The following is a 25,204-nucleotide window of genomic DNA, read 5'->3' on the forward strand; positions in this document are numbered from 1 at the left end:
AACAAATGATATGTTTTGTCCAAGTTGGCACTCTGACATGCCACCTTAAATTTTTTGACAAAGTCGTGGTGACGGAGTTACCCGATTGGAAATTCAACAAGAATATATACATGGGTGACCTATTTTATTACATTTGACATTCGTTGGATTTTTCAACAAGGTCGTGGTGATGGAGTTACCTAATTGAAAATTCAACAAGAATGGGTGACCTATGTGAAAAAATTCAATCTTTCGGTTACTAATTTAAAATTTTACCTTTAAATGATGTGTGGGTGTATGAGGATAAGTGATAATCTATTGATAATTTCCTTTGGTCAATTAGATGAGCTAGAAGAGATTGTGCTTTGATAAATATAATAAAAACCAGACATTTATTGGAGCAAATGAAAATGGGAAATTAGGGTTAGGGTTTTGAACAACACAAGCCCCAATGTACATGACTATTTTGCCCCACAGATAACGTTGGGCCCTTGTTCTGGATCAAGTCGGACAACACAGCCCAGTGGTCCTGAAAATCGCCTATTTAACAGAACAACAATAGTAATATACAGGCCCAAAACATTTTTTATGGGCTATTTGAATACGATGGGCCACCTCCACTATGTAAGAAACTAAAAATTAAAGGCCCGGCCCAAAAAACATGACACCAGTCAAGTAACCAATCAATCATGTCCTCTTATGCTTAAATGGGCTTATCTTATCATTTGTAGCGTCTCCCTTGGCCATCCACACTTCCACAGTCCACGCGGACCACACCTGTCCATTGATTTTTTAATCCATCGACGTCGGCCTAAACCGAGAGTATTAAATCCGTACACAGAAGAGTTTATCTGACCACAGAGTAAATTGGATCAAAATTTGGCGTACGGCGATGCTAGGTAGCCCAAATTTTAGAAGCCCAAAACAACCCAAATACAGGTGGCATGCTGACTGGGATGGTGATTGGGATGATATGAGAGAGAAAAATCAAAAGAAGTGGGATATGGACCAGTTTTCGAAAACTGACTTCCTCTATACGTTTCCTCAACGTCTCTCGTCCCACTCTCGTTCCGCTCTCATCTGGTTCGACTTTTTTTGGTCTCTCACGGAGTCGGCTTGTTGTTCCACTGGTCTATAGTTCATCTCCGTTTCGTCTCTCAAGAAGTCGGCTTTCACCGGTGTCTGGCTCGTCGTTGTTTCTTCTCTCATCAAATCGACTTTCACTGTTCTCTGTTTCGTCTCTCATCAACTCGGCTTTCATCTGTCTAGGTATGACTCCATTGTTCTATTTCTTACTCTGCAATCGAATAAATCTTTGGGTTATTTGTCTACCTTCATAAATCATTAGAAAAAGGCATTGAATATCGCATGCATAATGTTCTCACACTAAAATCTATTAGATCTTGACGAGTTTTATGTTTAGCTTCCACAAATATTAACAATGAAATTGTTTATTCCACTGTTTTTTGTTGAATAATTGAAATTCCTCCCTGTATGCCTGAAATGCATTAGTCTTTTTCCATTATTATTACCAATGTAACTGGTAATTTGTTTTTTCTTTGTAATGGATTTTAGTTATTCCATTAGTAATAAGATATTATGGATTTTAAATCCATTGTTATACAACTGAAATCCAATACCAATGGAATAAATAAAATCCATTAGTTCTATATATGGAATCCATAATATCTTTACAAAACTTATGATGTTCCATACTTATTACTAATGGAATAACTGAAATCTATTAGTTCTCTATCTGCAATAATTTAGTTATTTACATGCATTTGTCTAGATTATAGTATTATGAAGAATTGAGTAACTGAAATCCATTAGTTCTCTATATCATATTCGAAATCCATGAGTTCTTTAAGTTGTTTTTTGTATATTCCAATGTGAATACTAATGGAATAACTGAAATCCATTAGTCCTGTAGCTGAAATCCATTACTTATCTATATGCAGTCCATTACTTCATTAACTGAATTTGTCTAGCTTTCTTCTTTTTATTGGGTTTATTACACTTGTTATTTCAGGAGTGATGACAAAAAGGACTAAAGAAAGAGCTGTGAAGAAACTGGTGATGATAACAAATCCAATAATGAATCAAATAGTGAATCAAATAGTGAAGAAACTGGTGATGATAACAAATCCAATGAAAGAGATGAAGTAAAATCTGATGTTCGTGAAGAAACTGGTGATGAGAACAAATCCAATAATGATGATGGCAAAGGCAAAGAATCTGATGATCATGATGGGGCAGAGGAAGAACATGATAAGGAAGATAAGGATGATAACGACCGAGATGCTGAGGACACATATCATGAAGACGCTGTGGACTTGAGCAAAGACAATGAAGAACTACACTATGATGAAGGGTGTTGTCATGATGGGAAACATTATAAAACACCAGAGAATACACAAGAACTACGTGAACAACTATCATTAGACTTTCCAGACACAAATACTGCCATTGGAGGATATTTGGAGGATATTGACAGCACAAAAAAAGCACTCGATGAAGCACTTAAGCAAATTGAATACCTTCAGAATGAACGCAACTTGGTACGTCAAGAATACACAGATATGAAATTTGCATTTGAAAAAGCAAATCGTGGTAGAGAGCAATTAATTGTTGATCTAAAAACCCTCACAGATGAAAACATTCAGTCAGAGAGGGAGAAATCATTGGCATGTATTGAGCTTCAGAGTTTGAGACTTGAATTGCAACATGAACAGACAAAATCTGGAGATAATGAAGTTGTTCAACCTGAAATTGAGAAACTCAAAGCTGCATTGGTTGAAAAAGATCTCGAGAATGCTGCTCTTACTCTTAAACTTCAGATCTTGACTGAAGAATGCGTTCAAAAGGAAAAGGAAACAAGTATACTTGCAGCTGAGTTGCAACTCCTTACAGAGTCAAGAGAGGATCAAATTCAAAAGCTTGAAGAAAAATCTGATGATGCTTTAGTAAAGGATTCCACAACCCCAATAGGAATAACAAGTGGCAGAGGAAGAGGAAGAGCAAGGGGAAGAGGAAGAGGAAGAGGAACAACACAACATACACGTTCGATGATCAAACGTGTGAGGCAAAGGAAAAGGTCAGAAAAATTAGATGATGATTTCGAGTATGATTTGAAAAACAAGAAGCAGAAAAAGATGAGAGTTGTCCCCAGTAAAGGAAAGGAACCAATCGATATCGAAACTTTGCAAATGCTTGAAAAAGTGCAGAAGACAACGCCACTCCCGTCAAAGTCATTTACTCGTAAATACATCAATGATGAGGACTGGGAAAAATTGGTCAAAATTTCTACTATTGGAAGCAACGGGTAAGTTTGTTCCCTGCCACTAATTCTATTGTGCAATATTCATATTTGGAATTTGGAAATACTCAATTCCATTACTTGTAAAAGTGAAACATGATTATTCCATTACTATTATTAGTGGGATAACAAAATTCCATTTGTCTATTTGTTTCTGTACAGCACATTCATTTGGTCTGGTAATATTGCTGTTAACTACAATGATGCAGTAGCTTTGGCTGGCACGGGCATGGCAACCAACACTGTAACTAATTATATGTCATTACCAATCCTTTTAATTCAAATATAAATGACAACAATCTAACAATTTTTTCATCTATTTTTCATATCAGGTTATTGATGCATATGCAGAGATTCTGTCAAGGATGCAACAAGACAAAGGAGAATCTATAATCAGTAGGATGGGAAGATCATTTGCTTTCACAAGCTCCTGCCTGGTAATAACACATAGTACTTTGCTTATTTTGCCAACATAAGTGTTTTACAGTTTATATATATGTATCTATATTGATAGGCTTACATAAGACTGGGAAAGGAGGAAGTTATCAAAGAACTTCTTACATCCAAGATAAAAAATGTGCATAGAGATTACAGATACCTCCATTTCCCTCTCCATTCAAAGGGAGACCATGATGAAGCAAATCATTGGACTCTGCTTGTGCTGGACAAAAAGGATCGAATTTGGCGGCGTTACAACTCATTAATGCCAAGGGTTAAGAGTGGCAGAGACCCTTACCTGCAAGATGCTCTTGATTTTGTTAGTACACTGTTTTCCATATGGAATATGTTAGTACATTGTTTTCTATATTCAATAATTAAATGATTACTATGTGCTTCAGGTAAAATACTTCAACGAAGTAACTCATGGCGAAATTGAACCCAACCCAACCGGGTCTATGACGATGACAGTAATGGAGACGCCACAACAGCCACCAGGATCGTAAGAAATAAAATTATAATCATAATTTCCATTGTACATCCTTTATATTTACAATTACTTACACTTACATTTTGTAAATGTTTTCTTAATTACATATCTGTGTCTGTTGTTGTCAAAACAGAGTGGACTGTGGGATAATTGTCATGTACGTAATGTCTTCCATCTTCAGCCACACCCCCATCCCAAGGGAGATCTCACCTGAAGATATTGCTCGATTCAGATCTTCAATTCTGAACACATTCCTCAATGATGGACCATATTCATGGAATGAAGACATCCATAAGTACACCTTAATGTTGGCACATAATGAAATTTAGTGCCATTAGTTCTATGTTTTATTAACATTACTTTTACTTTAGCTACTCCAAGTTTTATTAAATTTAAGCTTTTATATTATTATCACATTTACTTATGTAAATCCATGTTCCATTGTTTATTTGAGTTGCATTAGTAATTCCATTAGAAATTAAACAAATCCATTGATATTTTCAACAGGACACATTGTGCAAATGTTATCAATAAAACGGAATTCAATTATTCCATTATATTGTTTAATGGAATTAAGAATTTCATTAAAAGAACATATGGAATTGATTTATTCCATTTATATTTTCGATGGGACACTTAGTGCATCTGTAGTAAAAAAATCGACTTCAATTATTCCATTGTTTCGTTCGATGTAATTATGAATTAAAATAAAAAAATAGATAACTTTAAACAATATAACCAATAAATCCACTGGTTCGACAAATTATCATTCAAACAATATAATTAAACAGATCATACATAACAAAATATACTATTAATCAAATCCTTAAGTCGGTGCGGTTGATGATGTAGCCTCATCTCGAGCATTGCCAACACGCTTCCTCTTAAATATCTTTTCCTTCCTCAAACTACGAGGACGTCCCTTCGTCCTTCTAATTAGCGGATCATTTTCACTTGGCCCAGGCAACACATGATTACCCACATTGGTTGTCATTTTGCTTGATGCATCCTCTATCAAGGTAATTAATAACTTGTATTTTTCTTCACTCATTGCTGCCAAGTCTGCAACGGAGGTGAACAATCTACACAACTCATCATATCGGCGCTGCTCTGATGTGATAATCCATCCCTCATAATTAATTTTGACTCGAGAATGACATCGCCTAACATCTTTCCTCCATCGCCTAAATATGTACTGATCTGGAACCAAATATCGACGATTCCTGATCAACACAATGGTTGCGTGCCTGCACAATATTCCTCTAAATTCATAGTTGCAACAACTACACTTCACCGAGCATGTTACTTCATCAAAAAACACACTAAACACAATTTTCTTCCTACCTTTCTCACCAAACACAATATCTTCTTCAACATGAAACATTATGAACTCCGCATTGTTCTCAACCAATATAATCCCACAGTACATCATCCCAAACAGCTCAATTTGGAACTCCTTGAACTTCGATTCATTATACAAATTGAGAATCTGTTTTTCCATATCTAAAGAAGTTCCACATTGTAGCTGCCTGTGAATAGAGTTGTAATCAGCAAGGCTTTCCTTTTCAACCTTGTCCCTCAGAGCATTATTATACTGCTCAACAAACTGTTTTAGTGTAGTCTTGGAGTTCACATAACCATCAAAAAATGCATTAATACTCTCACTTCGTTGAGTTGTTGACATACCTGCAAAAACACAATTAAGGTAAGTCATCAAAAATACCAGATTCAATCCAAAGAGTTATATAAAGTAAATTACCTCCCAATATCAATGGAATACTGGATTCCATTGATGATTATAAATGGAACGGATTGTAATCCAGTATTCCATTTATGAACATCAATTGAATCCAATATTCCATTTATGGAAATTAATGGCATCCAGTATAACATTGAATAAATGAATGGAATCAAGTATTCCATTCGAAAATTGAATGGAATACAATATACCATTTGTAATATTCAATGGAATCCAGTATTCCATTGATATTATTCAATGGAATCCAGTATTCCATTAATAATATTCAATTGAATCCAGTATTACAAAAACAAATAGTCAATTCCTTACATACCTGCCAAAAAAAATTCTTCAAGTATATTGGCACCCACCTAGCCCTATCCTCGTATAATAATGACAGCCAAACATTTGCTTCCAAACGAAAACTCTCAACCATCAATTTCCAAGAACTTTCAAACTGCTCTATACTCTGAGAATCAAAAACAGCATCACCAATTAAATAAGTTATACGATTGCAATCCTTTAAAGACCCTAACTTCTCAGGCACCTTCTTCAAAATGTGCCACAAACACCACCTATGCCTAATACCAGGAAAAACAATTTCAATTGCACTCTTCATGGCCTTGTCTTGGTCCGTGACAATTCCTTTTGGAGCTACCCCATGCATGCATGACAACCAAGTTCTAAACAACCATATAAATGAATCAATGTCTTCATTAGACAGTAACCCACATCCTAATAAAATCGATTGACCATGATGATTCACACCCACAAATGGGGCAAACGGCATATCATACTTATTTGTTAAATACGTGGTATCAAAAGTAATAACGTCACCAAACTCATGACATGCAGCTCGGCTACGTGGATCAGCCCAAAAAACACTTTTCATACGTCCTTCCTGGTCCCAATCAATCAAAGAGTAAAAACCCTCATTCTTAGATTGCATCTTATCAAAATAACTTTGCAATGCCTTCGCATCACCTTCTCCCATCCGCAAACGCCTCACTTTAGCAATTAGATTTCGTGTATCTTTCTGTAAGAACGTCAAATTTTCATGACCACCCGCTCCAATAACTTGCGCACTGTGACTCTTGTTTGGCCTAATTCCAGCAATGTCGTTAATCTCTAGTTGTCTCTGTACATGTGGGTTGATTTCACGATTGCATATAAAAAATCTTGACTGGCTGGGACTCAATACATGATTGTGACAATCCTCAAACGAAGTAATCTCCCATTTACCTTCACAAGATAACCGAGCTCTTAAACGAGCCTTACATCCACTCTTCTGGCTCGAACGATGATTTATAATATTCTTGGCACGACTAATTAACAAACCTAATCAATGACAAGACAAGTAAAATTACACTGTCATATGAATGAGAGATTAGATTACTACCATAAAAAAATTTCAGATATTCCATTTCCATTTATGATAAACACACCTGCTCTAGCACACGTAAAAGTCACATATTTGCACAAGCCGTCTTTGTCCTTGTTTGATGTTCTCCGCTTCACAGGAAATCCATTTACCTCACCGTATTTTTTGTAGAACTCAAACATTTCCTCCTCACGATCAAACAACATTCCACGCGCAGGCATAAATACTTTTAGGTCTTTTTCTGTTCCACACCAGCAACTGACATCAACCTCAGGGCTCTGGCAGTTTAGACCAATAACTTCTTGATCTCTGAACTTACTATCTTCCAAATTCTGGGCCCTGAAACATATGAAAAACATTATTAACACAATGGAATAATCACTACCATGTATATCTTCCACACGTAAAAAAAATGGAATAATAAATGCCATCGATATAAACAATGGAATATTAAATTTCATCAGATACTTGAGTCATTTTTTCGTAAAGAAATTAAACAGCAATAACAGTACAGAACTCAACAAACTGGCTCACACATATCGTTCATTTCAATCTTTCCCAGTGAGCTTATCTTCCTCAACAAAACCCAATAAATTCATATATCTAGCATTCCATTCGAAAATATAAAACAACATACGAAATACCCAACCTCTCCATGTTCCAAGCCCGGTGCGATACTTATATTTCACGAAGATGTCGTTCTCCTTCTCTCAAAGTAGATCTCACGGGGTCGATTTGGTTTCTCAGATCGTCTTACTTGACATGCGCCGCTGCTGTGTCTTCGAAGTCCGGCGCTACTGCTGTGTCTTCGAAGTCCGGCGCTGCTGTGTCTCTCAAAGTAGATCTCACGAAGATGTGGTTCGCGATGTGTTAGAGATAATCTATGTATCTGCCTTAAGTGTTTGAAATCCATTAAAATTTTGAAATTAAAACAATTTCCAGCTTGGCATATGACATGGCAGTGTCAATTAAGAGCCACATAGATTTGGGCTCTTTGGGTCATGAAAAAGTTGGGCTCTTTGTCATTTTCCTTTGGCGTATGATCACAAGAGTATTTTTCACAATGAGAATCAAACTCATATTTTTTCGAGTCCATATAATTTGATTTAGAGATTCACTAATCCACCCATGTAATTGAATTATATAAATATAAATATATATATATATATGTAATAATTAATTTGTGTACGTCTTTAAAACGAGCACGCAATTATCCTCAAAGGGACCTACAAACAAACAATAAGACCATTAATCATGATATTAAATGTGAGAGATTATTTTTGGACCAATAAACCCATCAATACCTCCCTTAACTCAAAATAAGTTGAACCAACACCCGAAAATGGCAAATTGTGTGTCAATTACGTGCCTCACTCAAATGTCTAAATCCATACGTTGCACCCTCCAACTCTCTCCACCTAACCCAACACATCCACCACTTGGCAAAGACTAAATACATTCTAGTTTACAACCTAAACACCCATTATTTTTTTATAATATCTTCTAAATAATTTTAGAGTCAATAAAAAAATAGTGAAATAAAAAGTGCGAAAATAGTAATATCCCATGTCGGATTGTTATAATTCAACCGAGTGGTATATAAATAAAAGCATTGTAGCTCTCACACAATGATGCGTTTTTTGGGCCTAATTACTACAGAGACGGTCAAGAGAACAAATATGTGGTGGCTTGTAGCCCAAAACGAACAATATTGTTAATATGTTTGAGCTTGGATTTTCAACATGATATCATAATAAAGTCTCGGTCTATTTGGACGTGACCTTTACCAATCCATTTGCTGGGTCTTACATAACTCAACCCGCCAGTGTGGGAGGAGTGTTATTGGATTAATATAATCCAATCGTGTGATATATAAACAAAGACTTTGCAGCTCTCACACAATAACACGTTTTTTAGGCTTAAAAACCAATGTCGATGACCTAAGATTCTAAGAAGAATAAATTCATGCGGATCAGTGCCCCACAACAACGACTATTTGGGCTTGAATTTCCAGCAAAACTAAAATGAGAGGGAATATTGACTTTTTTTTTTTGGAACACTTTTTTTAAATTTAAAATTTTCCATATTTTTTGAGATACTTCCATGTAGCGTGAAAAGAATGGATGGAATGCGTAGTGCGCACTCCGCGTCCTGCATAAGAAACCACCAGTTTGTTACCGCTTTCATCACTTTTCGGGGTTTCGGGGCTCCCAACAACCCGAAATGCTGTCAATTTCTCGGACAAAAATATTCGTCCTTTTCTCTTCTTTAAATAATTTAGTAACGCCGTCAGAACTAACGGAACGACTACCGAAACCAACCAAGCGAATTCCAACGGCGTCAGTTAAACAAGTCTAAGACGACTGCTCTCTTTTCTTCTTTCTTTCTTTCCCTCTCGCTTCCCACAAGCAGCCTTTACACAGTGTTTGTTCCTTTTTTCTTCTCCAAGACAGCTCTTCGCTCCTGAAACTCTCTCTCGTTCTGAAACGGTGCCGTGTTGAAGCTGTGGAAAGGTACGGCTCGATCAGGTCACTGGTTCGGTTTTTGTGTGTGTTTGTGTATGGGATACGGGGACTCTCGTTTTCTTCCATGACGATATAGTGATTAATGATTATTTTTATTTTGATTGATTATCCAAAAATTTTCCCGGATTTTATCTAATTTATTTATCACTTTGTGTGTGTGTGTGTGTTTGATTGAACTGTTGAGTGCCAGATTTTTTGGCTTGAAAGTCGGATCTGATGACTGACCTCTGTATTGGTTTGATTTTCTATTTTTAGGGTTTTTGTTTAGGTTTTCCGATTCAGACACTCGCTCAAGTGCCCTTAAGTGTAGCAGATTGAATCGATTTTTAGTCTTCCTTTTATTGTCAGTCGTTCTTGTGTTTTGGTGGTTGTGTTTGTGGGTTTATTAGGTTGGAAGCAGTAGTGAGTGTTGGGAGGGAGCAGAGAAACTGTGCTGCCGTAATTTCGAAATCGGCAATTTTGTTCAGCTATGACGGTTCATTTGACTATAAATGATGTTATTGAATGATGGATTCATTTTTGTTCACTTTGAATAACTCTGAAATGCTATATTGGGTATATATTTAAAATCTTATGAGAATTGCTTCAGTTGTGTTCTCTTTGAGTTATTTAAGTTTATTTTTTCTGGAGATGATGGTGTTTGGAATTTCATTTCCTGAAACTACACATCTTTTATATGAATTGTTAGGTTTGTATATGATTTTGATGAACTATGGTTAGGAGGATTGGATAGCTTTAGCTTTTAATAAGCACGGGTTATCATCACTTCAGAATACACTCTTATTCTGTTGCTTTTAACTTTTGAATTCCACAGAAGAGAAAAATTATGTTCTTTTTGTTTTACTCTATGCATTTATCTTCAACTTATGGGCCATTGCATTAGTTATTAATTTTCCTTGCATTAATTCTTTGGAGCAGCAAATACTGGGGTTTTCTTCATGGAGTGATATCGGTGAGACTATAAGTTGAGTCTATCACTTGGAGGATGTGAGTGGCAACTTCAGGGTGCTTTTTGTGAGATTACCTTTGGTGCACTTGACTATGGGATCTGCCTGTTGTGTTGCTGCTAGAGACAAGACTATTGTTAGTGGATCAGGTAGCGAGGCTTTGCATAGGAATATACGATATTCACCGACATGGAGCTTTCGGTGGGATAACCGTGGGCGAGTTGCTGGTGAAGAGACTTCAGTAAGTTGGTTTTCTGATGGAATTAGCAGGAATGATGGTTCAGATACTAAGTGTGAATCTGCATTAGTGTCAGAGGATGGAAGCCCATTTGAAAGTCTTCGGAGACGTACATGGCAAAAGTCTCCATTTTCAGAAGGAACTGCTGTGCATTCGAGGACACCTGGTTCAGGTAAGCATCTGGAGTGATCTTTTGTGATGTGTTATCTCTTACTTGTGGAAGTGCTAGTGAAGATCTGAATGTTTTTACACATCCCTCCTTTCTCAGATTGCTGCTAAAGTTATATATTTATAGATATTGTCAAAATAGTGGAGAACAGTATCTTTCAGGCAACTTCTACGTCGTTGATTATATTTGTTTGGAGTTTTTCTGCGTCATATTTCTTTCATATTTGAAGATAATTGGAACGTCATATGAATGAATAAGGGCACTAAGGATTTTTACCCTTTTACAAACTTGGACAGGATATGAGATTAGAAAGAGTAGTTATCCATTAATCCTCGAACAACCATGGGGGTTTCTTCTCCCCCAAAAGCTCTTTCGTTTAGTTCCCTTCAAAGTTAAAAACTAGCCAAAATTAGTATTAACAATTGTACCTCTCTTCCACGAGCTCATTGACAATAACTCTTACCCTTAAGCGCCTTCTTCAATATATTTTCTTTGATGTCTAGACTCTAGTTAGATTGCTCACACATTTTTTAGCTTTAGCTCTTTTGAAAAATTTGAGTTATTGAGAACTCTGCAAACATTTACTTTGGGGCAGCTGGAGTAAACCAGATCAAGTTTATGAATGTTGGCAGTGAGAGTCCCTAAATTTTAATTGAGTAAGGAAAAAAGAAGAGTGAGTGGTATGCTTCTTCTCTTCCCCGTTTGAAAGCTGACAAGTTGAACGTTCTCAAAGACTTACCTGATTCTGTTCTGTCCTCTGAGAAGCACCCAAATAATGGTACGCTCTTCCTCATGCCTCTAATACCATTGGATGGAAAGCTAACTGGGTTGAGACCATACTATCATAGTAATGATCCAAAAGACAGAAATTATCAAAGCTAAATTTTCAGCTGCCTGATGGGTATGCATACGATACAATCGGGATTCATTGTTGTCATCTTTTTTCCTATGTGGTCCAAGTATGCACACTTGAAGGTCATTTTCAAATCTAAAGATTCACCTCTGTGGGCCCTTGTTAAGCATCTGGGAAAAGAAGCTTAGACAACCGAATTAAATTCTTGCCCTGTTATGAAATTGATTGTATTGATCTATGAAGAGAGACTGAGAGACAAAGGCTCACTTTAGTTGGAGAAGAGGTGAATAGTTTATTTTATCACTGTGAAGGTCACATTATGAAATGGAATTCTGTGTTGAGTAAGAAGGATAGTAACTCAAAATAAAGTGAAAAAGAGATTATCCAGGATATATGTTTTCTGCTAAATAAACTCAAGGGGCTGAGCTTATCTATATTGCCAAGCAGAAGTGTGAGCAGTATGGGAGGAAGATGAGACAAGTAATTTTTAAGATTTTGGCTTTGTTCTTAATAAATAAATTTCACTCATTAAAAGGTTGGTCTTATATGATTTCAGTTACTTTTAGGCCAGAGTATTTAATTTTAAATTTTCTTTGAAAACTAAAAGGTTTTATTTCTGATCACATGTAAAACAATCCTTTTAGTATAATGCAATGAGCTTCTTCCTACAAATACCTTGACTTCCGGCCTCCTTCCAATTCAACTAATCAATAGGTCTTTGACAGGTGTCTTGGAAACTTATTGCCTAAACTCACTACTATATATACACTTCGATTTCAGATAGTGCGTGGAACTCTGTTTTGATAAGTTTTCAAATACTTTGGTTAGTTTTGGTGGAATTTCAAAGAGGATAGTTGGATTTTTTACAAATATTTGGGCCGCTTTGTGAGATTATGCTCACATGTAGTGACATCAAGATTCAAGATAATGTTTTATTGTGCTGAAAATGATGGGAATGAGGCGCATCTCCCTGTTTTTTTTTTTGAAGGGGAAAATCCTGTAATCAGACGTGAGTTTGGTAATGATAAGGGACGGGAGACCTTCTCTCTCTTCCCTGCCACCCCTTCTTTTTCGGGCTTCAGGGTTCTGGGCCTTCTGGCTGGGTAGTTGGATGATACTGGGAAATGGGGTTTTCTATGCTACAAATACAGCTCAGTGGGAGCTTTCAGATGTACTGCCCAAAATTCTATGTTCCCAATAATTTGCCATTCTCTTGTTGAGGGGTGGCTATTCTTCAGAAGTCTTGGTTAAACTTCCCTTTGGTGATTTCATGTGTTTTTGGGTCACTACTAGCACTTTTGAGAATGTTTTCAATTTCTTTATGGTTGGCTGGGTGACCTTCTCTGGCAAAGCTGGGGGTGTAGTGCTTGAACCAAGTCCAAAGTTTTGACAACTGTAATTTTTGTCTTCTAGGGAATGCCTTTTGTTCTTTGTCCATCTGTTTCTTAAATTGCATCTGGTTTGAATGTTTTTATATGAGACAAAAATATTTCTGATGAGATGTTGAATGTGAGTGCCTCTTGAATCCTGTTCAGATTCTAATGATAGTGACTGTGCTTTGATGTGATGAGGAGCTAAATCTGTACGTTTGTTGGGGTCCCATATACTTTTCGTTGAAGTTTTCTTATCCTGTTTTACTTTTTTTGCCTTTTGGCTAAGATCAAGATTGCTTATCCTGTATTCTTTTTCACAATTATGTAGCTTGTCATCCTCTCTGGAATTAGCTATAGTTTTTGAAAAAGTTGTAGAATTTGTTTTGTCTTTTTCGTTGCATGAGTGTTGCATCTTTACAAGGCAATTTATGTTGATCTAATCTTCAGACGTAATGGTTGCAACAGAAAAGAATATGCTGAATATATGTTAGTATACTTGTTCTATTTTCAATTTTTGGATGATTAGGATATTCTACTATAGCCTAATTAAAATTTATTTGTCAGCTATTTTGTGCTCAGTTTGGTATTGATATGACAATTGTTTTCCATTTTGACACATATATGGCAGATAAATCTATCTCGAGAAATGTCTCGACAGATATCAGTTTGGAAGAGGTGAGTTTTTGGGGGAATGATTTGTGTTTGCTCTATCATTTGACTTACATATGCCTTTTCCCTTAACTTGATGTATTATTTCCCCATCCTGGATGACATTGTAGGTGAAGGAGTCAAATGAATCACCGGCTATGTCTTGTCCATCACCTATGAAACTGTCTCTTTCATTGCCCTCGACTTCTTCCTTTTCAACATCTGCTATGTTGCCCCCGAGTCAACTGCGTCCTCCAAGCTTTACTGAATCAAGGTGGCCCAACCAGTCTCCTGGACATTTGCCATCAGTGCAAATATCTGATGACCAAATTCATAAGTCTTCAAATAACCTCTCAGTTTGTGGGGAAAAACCAGTGATCCCCTCATGGAGCAATGAGTCAAATGGGGGCTCCCATGGTGGTTCTTCAGATGGATGGTCTATGCATGCCTTTTCTGAACTCATGGCCACATCTCACAAAGAAAGATGGTCCTTTGATAATGAGAACTTTGGCTTCAATCGTGATAACATATCTAGGTCGAGTAGTCGAATTTCATCTTCACCCCCCGTTGATCTACAGACTTGTGGGATTTGCTCAAAGCTTTTGACTGAGAAATCTTCATGGAGCAGCCAGAAGATTATTGCCACTAACGATCTTTCTGTTGTTGCTGTTTTGATCTGTGGACATGTATACCATGCTGAGTGTTTGGAGAATATGACTCCTGAGATGGACAAGTATGACCCTGCTTGCCCAATTTGCACTTTGGGAGAGAAGCAGACTCATAAACTGTCCCAAAAGGCTTTGAAAGCAGATATGGATATGAAGGCTAAACAAAGCAAGAGGTCAAGGAAGATCATGGATATTGATCTTCACAGTGGTTCGGCTGCATTCGATCATGTAAAAAGTGCTGGACATGATGCAAAGGGTCCCAAGATGGCCTCAAGCTCCAGCATGAAAAACTCTTCAGGAAAGCCTTTCTTGAGGCGGCACTTTTCTTTTGGATCTAAGGGGAGTAAATCTTTGTCAGAGACTCATTCTACTAGAAAGAGGGGGTTCTTCTGGGCTAAATCTAGCAAGATGTGATGACCTACTAGGTAGGAGGTGAGCATCTCAAATTTCTCGATGCCTTTCATTAATCTGTTCTTAATGTCTTAAGTTTGCCTTTGCTTGCTTTGGCATTGTAAATGCAAATAAACCTTGTACCGTCATTGACATAATGTCTCCTCTTTGGGAATGGAATTCTTTTTGAAACTGAAATTATAGAAATTGACTAGAAAGCTATTCTAATTAGATATAAATTCTTGGGACAACTGTACTCGAATTTTTTTTTCTTTTCTCTTTCGATTTCAGAGTATATCATCTCTGCAATCTCAGTTGGATAAAGGACTGTGAAGGGTACGGGGGGACGCCATTCATCAAGAGTTGTTGAACACTTGGGAATTTCAGCAGGATTAGCATGTAAAGTTACACTGTAAAGTGAAAAATGAAAAACAATTTATAAAACAGTTAGATGTGATGAAAAACAGTGGAAAAAGTTATAATCACTAGACTGGTGATTTGATTCATATTTGTACAGATTAATTTGTTTACTCCTTGCTTTATGCATATTATGATTGACCCAATGGCACTCTTCATTGGTTATAGACTATGGTTGTGTCAGGCTAGTGCTGCCCACTTCCCCCAGATAGGGTTTTATGTTGTTTGGTCCTATTTTCCTTCTAAAGTTGCTTTTGCCTGACAGAAGAAGCCAAGTGAAATGCTCATAGAAGACAAGATTCACAAATCCTTGTTTGATAGACTTTTATACTTTGTTAGTGAAAGTGTCTTTAATTTCAAGCTTACAGACAGAAGAAGAAACTGAGATCCTTTCTTTGTTTGTTGACAATGATACAGAGAATACAGTGTTTACTTAGTAGCGATCACTGGATAGCCACAAGTCAGTAGAATAATGCCTTCAAAGTCCTAACCTTAAGTCCAAAGCAAATCCTGAAGAATAAGAAGATGAAGAACAATCGTGATCATGTTCTTCAACTGGAGCAGGCAAATTGAGGTCTAGATTACTAAACCCTTGATCTCCTTTCTCCCAATGGCACCTCTTATGCCCTCCCAATGCTTGCCCACTTGAAAAAGCCCTCAAACAAATGCTGCATTTGTGCACTGAATCAATCACCATATTATTATCCTCCTCTGCTCCTCTTTCTCCTCCTCCTCCGCCACCGCTATGTGCCTGCACCAATTCCTCCTCATTGCTTCTGTTTATTGCGAAACATCCCTTGACATTCTTGTGACTCGCTCTATGACCACCAAGCGCTTGATGAGACCCGAAAACCTTCTTGCAACTCGAACACTCGAACCTGTAATTCATCGACTCTGTTTCTTGGAGTTGAGGAATTAATACTTCTGGTTGTAATTCAGTTGCAACATTTACATCTCCATTACCCAACATCAGCAAGCAAGCTGCAACTTCTTGGTCCTCTTCGGTCATCTTCGTTGAGGCCTCACTGTCATTCATCTGTGGGGAGAAGGGTCGGCGAAATTGGGAAGGAGGGTTGATGCCGCGCCATTGGCGCTCTGGATGGCATCTCATGTGTCCAAAAAGTGCCTTCCATGACCAGAACTTCTTCCCACACTCGCTGCAAGGTCGAGTGATCTTAGGCACTGACGGGTCGGGTTTCTTGCTCTGCTTTGGCCTGGAAATGGAAGTGTCATTGACACCACTCCTACTGCTTGTAGTGGTAGCCGCACCAGAGTCTATCTTGATCGTCCGGGAGCGTTTTCTACCGGAGTTTTGGGGTTGGTAGGCGCTTGAAGTGCTAGAAGAGGGAGAAAAATATGGAATGAGGTTGTGAGATGGAGAGGCAGGAAAGCGAGAATGAAGATCTGATTCAGTATTGTTGTTGGTCATGGCAGGGAAAGACGAGGCTTTGGAACAATGAAGGAAGAAAAAAAAGTGTAACATGGTGGGAGGGTTTGGTTTTGTAGTGGAGAAGCGGTTACTGGCAGTTATTTTTTTTCAGTTTGGGACATGGAGGGTTGTGTTTATCCGCACAAATAGAATTACTGAACAACCCCTCTTAAGGGAGGGGAAAAAGGTTAACACTAAGCACCCATTATTAGGGGTGGTAAAAAATCGATTCCAGGACGAACCACATTATGTGTTTATGAAATATTTACATGTCCGGAGCCTAACCTAGATTGGATTTCGGACGTACTTAATTAACCACACCTGGAGACGATAACTTAATTCGGGTTAGGCTCCAGACAATCAAACTGGATAAAATTTATGTGTTTGGACATGGATCCGGTTTTAAACCGGATAAAAATTTTATATTTAGATCTAAATTTCGAACATATAACTTATGTTCAAACTTAGTTTAATCCAGATTGGATAAATTTGATCATCCGAAATAAACAGAGTTTTGCCATCCATACCCATTACATGAACGATAAGGGTAAGATTGTAATCTCAATCAATGCCATGAACATTCACTAGCGGAAAAACATGCGGTTAGAAATCACTTGGTAATTAACCGTCAATAACTACTCGGTTCAAATTCAAACCCTTCTATATAAATCCAATTAAACCACTCTTTAAACTCCCTTTTTATTTTATTTTATTTATCCTCACAACCAACAACCCTCCTCTCTCTACTGTCAAGAAACGAAGACAAATGGAGGAAAAAATTGAAGGAATTGGTATCAAAGTCTACAATGCAACCCCACCAGAAAACCCCACAACCCCAAATGCCACATCTACTGCCGCCGCCACCACCACTCTTCCAAGGTTGAGTCTTGGCCCTGGTGGTGGAGGCCGAAAAAGGCGAGCCGTCGCGAAAGGAGTTCAGAAAACAATATCTAAAACCTCAATGCTTGTCAATTTCCTCCCAACAGGCACTCTCTTGACATTTGAAATGGTACTCCCTTCCGTCTACCGGACTGGAGATTGCTCCTCTGTGAACACTACGATGATCTACGTCCTATTAGGACTGTGTGCACTCTCTTGCTTCTTCTTCCATTTTACGGATAGTTTTAAAGGGGATGACGGGAAAGTGTACTATGGATTTGTGACTACTAATGGATTGGCAGTGTTTAAGCCTGGAATTCAAGTGGAGATTCCGAAAGATGAGAAATATAGAGTTGGATTGACTGATCTTGTGCACTCGATTATGTCGGTTATGGTGTTCATAGCGATCGCGTTTTCGGATCATAGGGTTACGAATTGCCTGTTTCCAGGGCACCAGAAGGAGATGGATGAAGTGATGGAGAGTTTTCCATTGATGGTTGGTGTTATTTGTAGTGCTTTGTTCCTTGTGTTTCCTACTTCTAGGCGTGGTGTTGGCTGCATGGCATCATAGTTAGATTGTTTTAGTGGTTATATTGTAAGTTGTAGTAATGTTTATCACTATTTATTTCTTATAAAATATTTATAACTCTCGGATTTATTAGTGGAGATTTTTACCTAACTATATCACCTGGGATAGGGATGACAATTCTTACCCAGACTCGCCCCGAACACAGCCCAGTTAAAGCCCCAGCAGTGGAAATGTAGTTTCTTTATGTTATTAAGAACTCACAGTAGCCAGTAACAAGAAAGTTTTGATCATCAAACCAATATGCTCGAGAAGAGAGGACATCCATCTGGAAGATCTTTCAATCTTCTAGACAGTGTACAAACAAGTAAAAATGAATCTGCAAGTAGTAGCTCATAAGAAAATGTAACATAACAAGACAGCAGTCGTCTGCCCAACACTCTCAGCCATTGCTCAAGCAAATGCCACTGGAATTTCCACCACTTGTTCTATTGGCATTCTGGAACCCTATTAATCCAGCAAAGCAAGAAACATAATGGGTACTATTCTTTCCCAAAATCGGTGTTGTAGTGCGCAGTTGATTCAAGTTTCTTTGCCTCGTTTAGTTTGCGGACAGCCTGAAAGTTAGCAGGTAAAATTTGAGTAATTAGCTTCCAGAAATACCAGTCAGTACTGAACATGCTCGCACCTTCATGCAGAAGGGCACATGCATACAGACTGAGCAATAAACACAAAGGGTATCTTTTGAACAAATAAACCATCAACAATGCACACAGCTTCAGAATGAAAGCCACAACGCAACTATAAGTGCACTTGAAAACAGGTAAAGAGAGAGATCCACCTCAGAGACTTACATTTTAAGGTCAAAATAAAGGTATAGAGAAAATGAATGTCTAATACATTCATGAGAATACTTCTCTCTAGCACCACACTAAAATTTTTGGGATTCATAAATTTTTATAACAAAATATTGCACAAGGATTTTTTACAACAGAGCATAAGCATTCAACCAAAGGATGCAGCTAACAGGAAAGAGACAGCTCTCCAATAGAAAGAAATTTCATTATTTAACCATTACCAAACCCCTGGCAGTTACATTACATCAGTTAGCATGCCACCTACATCAAACCTTTGCACGAAAAATATTCATAAACTGGTCCAGTGTGGACCGCTCACTGCTCTGCAACCTATTAACTTTGTAGGCAATACTAATACAATAAAGACATTTTTTCAAAGCAAAAGAGAATTATGTAAAGGAGCACCAAGTCAGTGCGAGCAAGAAAATATATGCAAACAGAAATCACAGTTGACATATAACATTTTTTGATTTCCTTAATTATTCAAAAAGACAGAAAGGGAAAGAAATCAAAACCCTTTCTTTTTCACTTAAAGAAATCTTTGCTATTCCCTTTTCTTTTTCACTAACAAAAGAGACACCGGGGAAAAAATAGGACAAATAGAGAATGGGACTGCTTTCGTAGACGGGTTATAGACTGTCCCCTCGAAACACTTCAAGTGTGGTGTTAGAATATGTATAAATGTGTGACACGTTCCAACTTGTTGGTTGGGACGATTCATATCATTTATACATATTCTAACAAGTGGGAAATTTCAAGTGCTTTTAGTCCTACTATACCATTATGACGATTGTAAATCATGAGGAATTACCTTATGGTTTAAACATTATAAATACATGAAATGCATCACAAAATTGTGTTTAATACAAAATTAGTCCATTCCTAGGAAGCACCGACATGGACACGGACACGACACGACATGACACGGACACTCCGACACGGGAATTTCAAATTTTGCAAGACACGGACATGGCAAGGACACGCATACGTATATATATAAAATATATATATCCTATATAAAAATTAACATAAACAAATATTTTTGAATTGCATAATGCTTGATTTTATTAAATATATTTCTAGGTTTTTTTTTTCAAATTATAAAAGAGTAAAAAATAAATGACCTTTTTTTTCCTTGTACGAGCATTCATGAATGGAACCTAGGTTAAGGACACCTATTAACCAACCATAAAAGAGCCTAAGAAATTTACCCCTTTTGTCCTTGTTTTCTAGCTGAGGAAAAGGTAGGCTCTCCCTCAAAAAACGTGTCCAGGAGTGTCCCCACCGTGTCTCCCTAAAAAATTTTAAAAAAATAGGACACGGTCAAGACACGTGTCCGACACGTGTCGGAGGCGTGTCGGTGTCCGACACGGACACTTCGTCATTTTAGAAGTGTCCGTGCTTCCTGGGTCCATTCAATTCACTTTTGGAGTAAAAACATTATAAATACATTAAATGTATCACAAATTTGTGTTTAATACAAAATTAATCCATTCAATCACTTTTGATTTACTTCAAATGGTTAAAATCTATATTGCTGAATAATTTACTTTTATTTTGATGAGAAAATACTATTAAAGAGGATTACTATGTGATTGATTTTTATAATCGATATCTCATCAAAATAAAGCATAAACAAAGTCTTCAATACTTTAAAGTCTAATTGGAAAGCTGCCCCTATTTAAATATGCCTCTTCTAAGTCCATTCATACACAGAGCATTCGCAAACATGAAACATGTCAATAATCAAAAGGCAGCACTCGCAAAACACTGAAGTACAAACACTTCCTGTTGATAGCTAAATCATTTCTAATGAACAATAATACCTTCATGAAATCTTCATGGATGACGTAATCACGCTCTGCACGGATTGCAGCCATCCCAGCTTCAGTACAAACATTCCGAAGATCAGCCCCATTAAAACCCTGAATTAAAGGCAGCATGTTTACACTAGTGGTAGGAAATTTTAGAAAAAGAAAAAGAACAAATCAGTCGCAATGGAAAAATTATCAATTGCTGACCTCGGCAAGCTTTACAACCGCTTCATAGTCAATTTCACCATGTTTGGCAATTCCAGCAGCATGGATCTTAAGGATTTCCATTCTGGATTGCTCATTTGGTAATGGAATTTCAATTTTCCGGTCTAGACGACCTGGACGAAGAAGTGCTGGGTCAAGAACATCAGGTCTGTTTGTGGCCATAATCATTTTGACCTAGAGAAAAAACCACAAGTTCAGTTACTGTACAGCAACCTAAACTCCTCTAGAAAAATTATAGATTAGCAAAACACCATCATACAGCTGGTTCATGATGTGCCATTATCAATACATTTATATATCCAAATCGATGTAGTAAGCCAAGTAAAAAAAACAAAATGGACAAATAAAAGGGGAAAAAAGGGTACCTTTCCTAGCTGGTCAAAGCCATCCAGCTGGTTAAGCAACTCCATAAGCGTCCTCTGAATCTCTCGGTCAGCACTAGTTCCCTCACTGAAGCGCCGCCCCCCAATAGCATCAATCTCATCCATAAATATGATGCAGGGCTTGAAAAAAAAAATGTAGGGTGAGTTATAAATTCAAAAGTGATGCTACTGAGGTACATTCCTGTACATGTCAAATTACCTGATGATCACGAGCATAATTAAACATCTCCCTTATCAATCTTGCACTTTCACCTATGTATTTATCAATGATAGCACTCGATACAACCTGCACCAACAACAAATTTTTTTTATCGCAGATATTAAAGTTAAATAAAATTTCAAGAAATGCAAATAAGAAAGCCTTACCTTCAAAAAGTTGGCATCAATGTTGCTTGCAATTGCCCTGGCTAATAAGGTCTTCCCAGTTCCAGGAGGTCCGTAGAGAAGAACACCCTGAAATAATTAGAAGTTCAGCATCTGAATATATTTTTTAAATTTCTGCCTTCAGCTGAACAAAGAAAAGGCATCTCAAACTAATTACCTTAGGAGGCTTGATCCCCACCCGCAGAAAAAGCTCAGGATTCATTAGGGGTAATTCGATAGATTCTCTGAGTTCTCGAATCTGATCTGAAAGACCTCCTACAGCAGAGTAACTGATATTACCTGGGTCCTCATGAAGCATGTTATAAACAACAGGATCAACCTGTAAACACGGTTATATCACAATATATCAGATAAATGCTCAACTATCTGTTATTTTGTTGGCCATTCATTAATGGAACAATATACAGTGAACAGCATGATAGAGCCATCAAATTTGGCTCAAGCTCATACTTACTTCACGTGGAAGAGCCCGCATGATTGTGAGGGTAGTCATATCTAGAACCACCCTGGTACCAGCAGTTAATTTCTCTTTGTCCACTTTACTGCGACAGCCAACCACGTACCGTGGACCACTACTTGCTTTAACAATAACTGAAACAGTATAATGTCAACAATAAGTTCCACCATTATCCACCAGATTTCTACCAGCTACTAGTACTAGACTGTGATTAAGAAAAACTTAAATGAAAATATCAAGATGATCACACTTAAAAACTTAAATTATACACAAGTTTTTTAACAGCAAAATCAACAGATAATCTTGGAAGCACAATTGGTCCAGCAGAGCACAAGAGGACATAAATAATATCAATAATGCAAGCAGAATGCTGAAGGTCAAGCAAAATATCTTAATAACAGTTTACAAATGACTTTAAGATAATTTTTTGATAAGGAAAGAGAGAAGCAAACTTTTGGGATAAAAGCTCGGATGATGATGATGAAAGAGAGAAACAAAAACAATGAGCAGCTTTCCGAAGAAGATGAGCATATAACAAAGAAACAACAGTTTCCCTTGAAAGTAAAAAGAGGTTTACGTCGTTCGTTGTCAAGAGGCCTTAGAACTTCGCCTATGATCTGCCCAACACTCTGAAGGGACTTCAAATCATCTTCGGTTTTAGCGAATTCCTTCTTCGAACCCCGCAAACTCTCCCTCACTGCATAGATTTGATTCCAAACAGATAATAGTCAGTCCTACAGAATTCACAGTCAAAAATTGAGCCAAAGTAGACCATGGTGAGAAATGTACAGAATTGAAAAGAAAAGTAATGGTTTGTCAATTCAATATAAACAATATGGAGAGAGGAATCGCATTCAAAGTGTGTCATCAGGTTCCCAGTAGTTCAAGAAATTTTAATAACAAAACAATAATTCAAGAAAAAACGAGCGAATCTGGGATTTCAAACAGATACAAGTTTACAAATCAAAAATAATTTACAATAACTATAACATATCCGACACCCAAAAATTCGCCATCAGAAACGACTCGGAGTAATCAAATTCGATGAATTATTCTCAATTCCTAAAATACGTTAAGATTCAAAAACCACTCTACATTATTCAAGCGACTGCATCAGTTTCAGAAAGCACCGAGTCTGTCCATTTATTAGCAACTCTTAGCAAAAGCTAACACATAAATGATGATCGAAAATCGTGTATGCATATCGAGCATCAGAAAACAACTTAGATTTACACGACTGAAGTAAACCCTAGACTGACCTGTGCGGACTCGGGACTCGAGCTCTTTGTGCAGGAGTAGCTTCTTGCGGTACTCCGTGGTCGCCGTGCGGCGTCGAACGGCGTCCTCGGTTTCGCTCGACATTGTGTTGTCGCCGATGCAAATCGCAGGATTCACAGAGGAAAAAAAGAGCAAGAGGACTTGTTTATCAAGAAAGCAGAAAGTTGTGTTTCGATTTTTATTTTCTTATTTTTGTTTTGAGCTATTTAAAAAAAATATATAAAGGGAAATCCACGGTGTAAGCACTTACACCAATTTTTTTTGTCACATAGAACCTAACTCAAAAACTCATATGATTCGAATACCGCACCGTAAACAAAAATACACAAATTGTTAATCAACTGAGCAAACCTTGTGTCACTAATATCGGTCTACTAGTCCCCTAATCGAGGAGAAAATGCCCTGGCATGTAAAAAACTCTAACTGACAAAGGGTGTAACGTAGAGATCACATGTTTAATTCTAAGAAATGGCCTCTCCATATATAATGTGAGGTAAGGTCTGCGTATATCTTGCTTGTTCCCAATCCCACCCATCCTTATAGTGTGCACTACATCAACCACATGAACACACGAAACAATTCATGTGTGAGTTTGTCCATAAAGAAGATTGAACCTTTATGCTAGCTCTTAAACAATTAGATCAACGAATAACAATTTATGTGTAAGTTTGTCCCCAAAGAAAAATGAACCCTAACGAGAATTCTTAAACAATTAGATAAGCCCTAAATTGTTTGTCACCAATAAGCAATTTCGCTAGGGCTAAATTTTGCAAACGTCTTGTGATTTAGGTCATTTCTAGATACACCCCCTGTAGTTTAAAATTTTGATAGACACCCCATAAAACTTAGATTTATCTCTTGTTAGACTTTTCGTCCATTTCTTGTTAGACTAATTAATGTGATGTTTGAGGATATTGTTATTTTTACATTGTTCCAATAAGGTGGTTGGAGAAAGGTGTTATTAGAAGTGAAAATTTAGCTTCTTACAACAATGTATAATGTTTAAGCGTATCTCCCGACGAAAAAAAAATCACATCAACTACGAAAAAAATGGTTGAGAGGACCTCACAAGAGATAAAACTAAGTACAAGAGGTGTTTCTCAAACTCCTAGAACTACAAAGAATGTGCCTAGAAATGACGCAAACCACGAGAGTTTTTGTAACATTTAGCCTACATCTATTTTCATGGACGGATGCACAATTCCTGGAGGTCAATAATAGTGTAAAGTATAGAAGAAACTATTACATTAAAATATAAGTTTTATCTAAAGGACACACAAAATTAGATAACAACATGTAAAGATTTTTCAACAAAACAGACCTACATATTGTTTTGACAAAAAAAAAAGCTGCACAATGTTTTAGACTCTCTGTGCAAGAATTTAAGAAGCATAAACAA

The 25,204-nt window shown here is 37.2% G+C and overlaps 5 protein-coding genes across 7 annotated transcripts; 2 read left to right on the top strand and 3 right to left on the bottom strand.

Moving 5' to 3' along the window:
• Positions 1–5,052: 5,052 nt before the first annotated feature.
• Positions 5,053–7,776, bottom strand: LOC120002651 (protein FAR-RED IMPAIRED RESPONSE 1-like). The gene is made up of 3 exons (XM_038851412.1): positions 7,410–7,776; positions 6,295–7,302; positions 5,053–5,912 (listed from the first exon to the last, which is right to left on the bottom strand). Exons 1-3 carry the CDS (start codon positions 7,774–7,776, stop codon positions 5,053–5,055), a joined length of 2,235 nt encoding a protein of 744 aa, XP_038707340.1.
• Positions 7,777–9,705: 1,929 nt separating this feature from the next.
• LOC120002113 lies at positions 9,706–16,011 on the top strand. 3 transcript variants are annotated; one of them, XM_038850709.1, is made up of 5 exons: positions 9,706–9,858; positions 10,789–11,227; positions 14,079–14,125; positions 14,230–15,198; positions 15,991–16,011. In XM_038850709.1, the coding sequence occupies exons 2-4, from the start codon at positions 10,912–10,914 to the stop codon at positions 15,178–15,180; spliced, it is 1,314 nt and encodes a 437-aa protein (XP_038706637.1). In that variant the 5' UTR covers positions 9,706–9,858; positions 10,789–10,911; the 3' UTR covers positions 15,181–15,198; positions 15,991–16,011. The 3 variants fall into 3 exon arrangements, with proteins under 3 accessions (XP_038706637.1, XP_038706636.1, XP_038706635.1); XM_038850708.1 differs by lacking the exon at positions 15,991–16,011 and adding an exon at positions 15,448–15,719; XM_038850707.1 differs by lacking the exon at positions 15,991–16,011 and having other exon boundaries at positions 14,230–15,407.
• A 5-nt stretch (positions 16,012–16,016) lies between these two features.
• Positions 16,017–17,572, bottom strand: LOC120002114 (zinc finger protein ZAT3-like). Its single transcript, XM_038850710.1, has one exon. The coding sequence runs from the start codon at positions 17,054–17,056 to the stop codon at positions 16,052–16,054; it is 1,005 nt and encodes a 334-aa protein (XP_038706638.1). The 5' UTR covers positions 17,057–17,572; the 3' UTR covers positions 16,017–16,051.
• A 172-nt stretch (positions 17,573–17,744) lies between these two features.
• On the top strand, positions 17,745–18,452 carry LOC120002115 (protein DMP8-like). Its single transcript, XM_038850711.1, has one exon. The coding sequence runs from the start codon at positions 17,769–17,771 to the stop codon at positions 18,450–18,452; it is 684 nt and encodes a 227-aa protein (XP_038706639.1). The 5' UTR covers positions 17,745–17,768.
• A 183-nt stretch (positions 18,453–18,635) lies between these two features.
• LOC120001423 (26S proteasome regulatory subunit 10B homolog A-like) lies at positions 18,636–23,980 on the bottom strand. Its single transcript, XM_038849744.1, has 10 exons — positions 23,787–23,980; positions 23,105–23,224; positions 22,525–22,661; positions 22,228–22,389; positions 22,053–22,139; positions 21,886–21,972; positions 21,669–21,806; positions 21,286–21,477; positions 21,091–21,189; positions 18,636–19,024 (listed from the first exon to the last, which is right to left on the bottom strand). Exons 1-10 carry the CDS (start codon positions 23,887–23,889, stop codon positions 18,950–18,952), a joined length of 1,200 nt encoding a protein of 399 aa, XP_038705672.1. The 5' UTR covers positions 23,890–23,980; the 3' UTR covers positions 18,636–18,949.
• Positions 23,981–25,204: the final 1,224 nt, after the last annotated feature.

This window comes from Tripterygium wilfordii, chromosome 7, assembly GCF_013401445.1.
Source record: "Tripterygium wilfordii isolate XIE 37 chromosome 7, ASM1340144v1, whole genome shotgun sequence".
Classification (NCBI taxonomy): domain Eukaryota; kingdom Viridiplantae; phylum Streptophyta; class Magnoliopsida; order Celastrales; family Celastraceae; genus Tripterygium; species Tripterygium wilfordii.

Excerpts from the sequence above, each read along its gene's own strand:
- LOC120001423 (XM_038849744.1), bottom strand. The coding sequence starts at position 23,889 with ATGTCGAGCGAAACCGAGGACGCCGTTCGACGCCGCACGGCGACCACG. Across the intron at positions 23,225-23,786 it reads CGAGTCCCGAGTCCGCACAG|TGAGGGAGAGTTTGCGGGGT; the intron begins GTCAGTCTAGGG and ends AAATCTATGCAG. Across the intron at positions 21,807-21,885 it reads ATTATGCTCGTGATCATCAG|CCCTGCATCATATTTATGGA; the intron begins GTAATTTGACAT and ends TTTTTTTTCAAG.
- LOC120002651 (XM_038851412.1), bottom strand. The coding sequence starts at position 7,776 with ATGGCATTTATTATTCCATTTTTTTTACGTGTGGAAGATATACATGGT. Across the intron at positions 7,303-7,409 it reads TTTTACGTGTGCTAGAGCAG|GTTTGTTAATTAGTCGTGCC; the intron begins GTGTGTTTATCA and ends GTCATTGATTAG. Across the intron at positions 5,913-6,294 it reads GAATTTTTTTTGGCAGGTAT|GTATGTCAACAACTCAACGA; the intron begins GTAAGGAATTGA and ends GTGTTTTTGCAG.
- LOC120002114 (XM_038850710.1), bottom strand. The coding sequence starts at position 17,056 with ATGTTACACTTTTTTTTCTTCCTTCATTGTTCCAAAGCCTCGTCTTTC.
- LOC120002113 (XM_038850709.1), top strand. The coding sequence starts at position 10,912 with ATGGGATCTGCCTGTTGTGTTGCTGCTAGAGACAAGACTATTGTTAGT. Across the intron at positions 11,228-14,078 it reads TTCGAGGACACCTGGTTCAG|ATAAATCTATCTCGAGAAAT; the intron begins GTAAGCATCTGG and ends CATATATGGCAG. Across the intron at positions 14,126-14,229 it reads CAGATATCAGTTTGGAAGAG|GTGAAGGAGTCAAATGAATC; the intron begins GTGAGTTTTTGG and ends ATGACATTGTAG.
- LOC120002115 (XM_038850711.1), top strand. The coding sequence starts at position 17,769 with ATGGAGGAAAAAATTGAAGGAATTGGTATCAAAGTCTACAATGCAACC.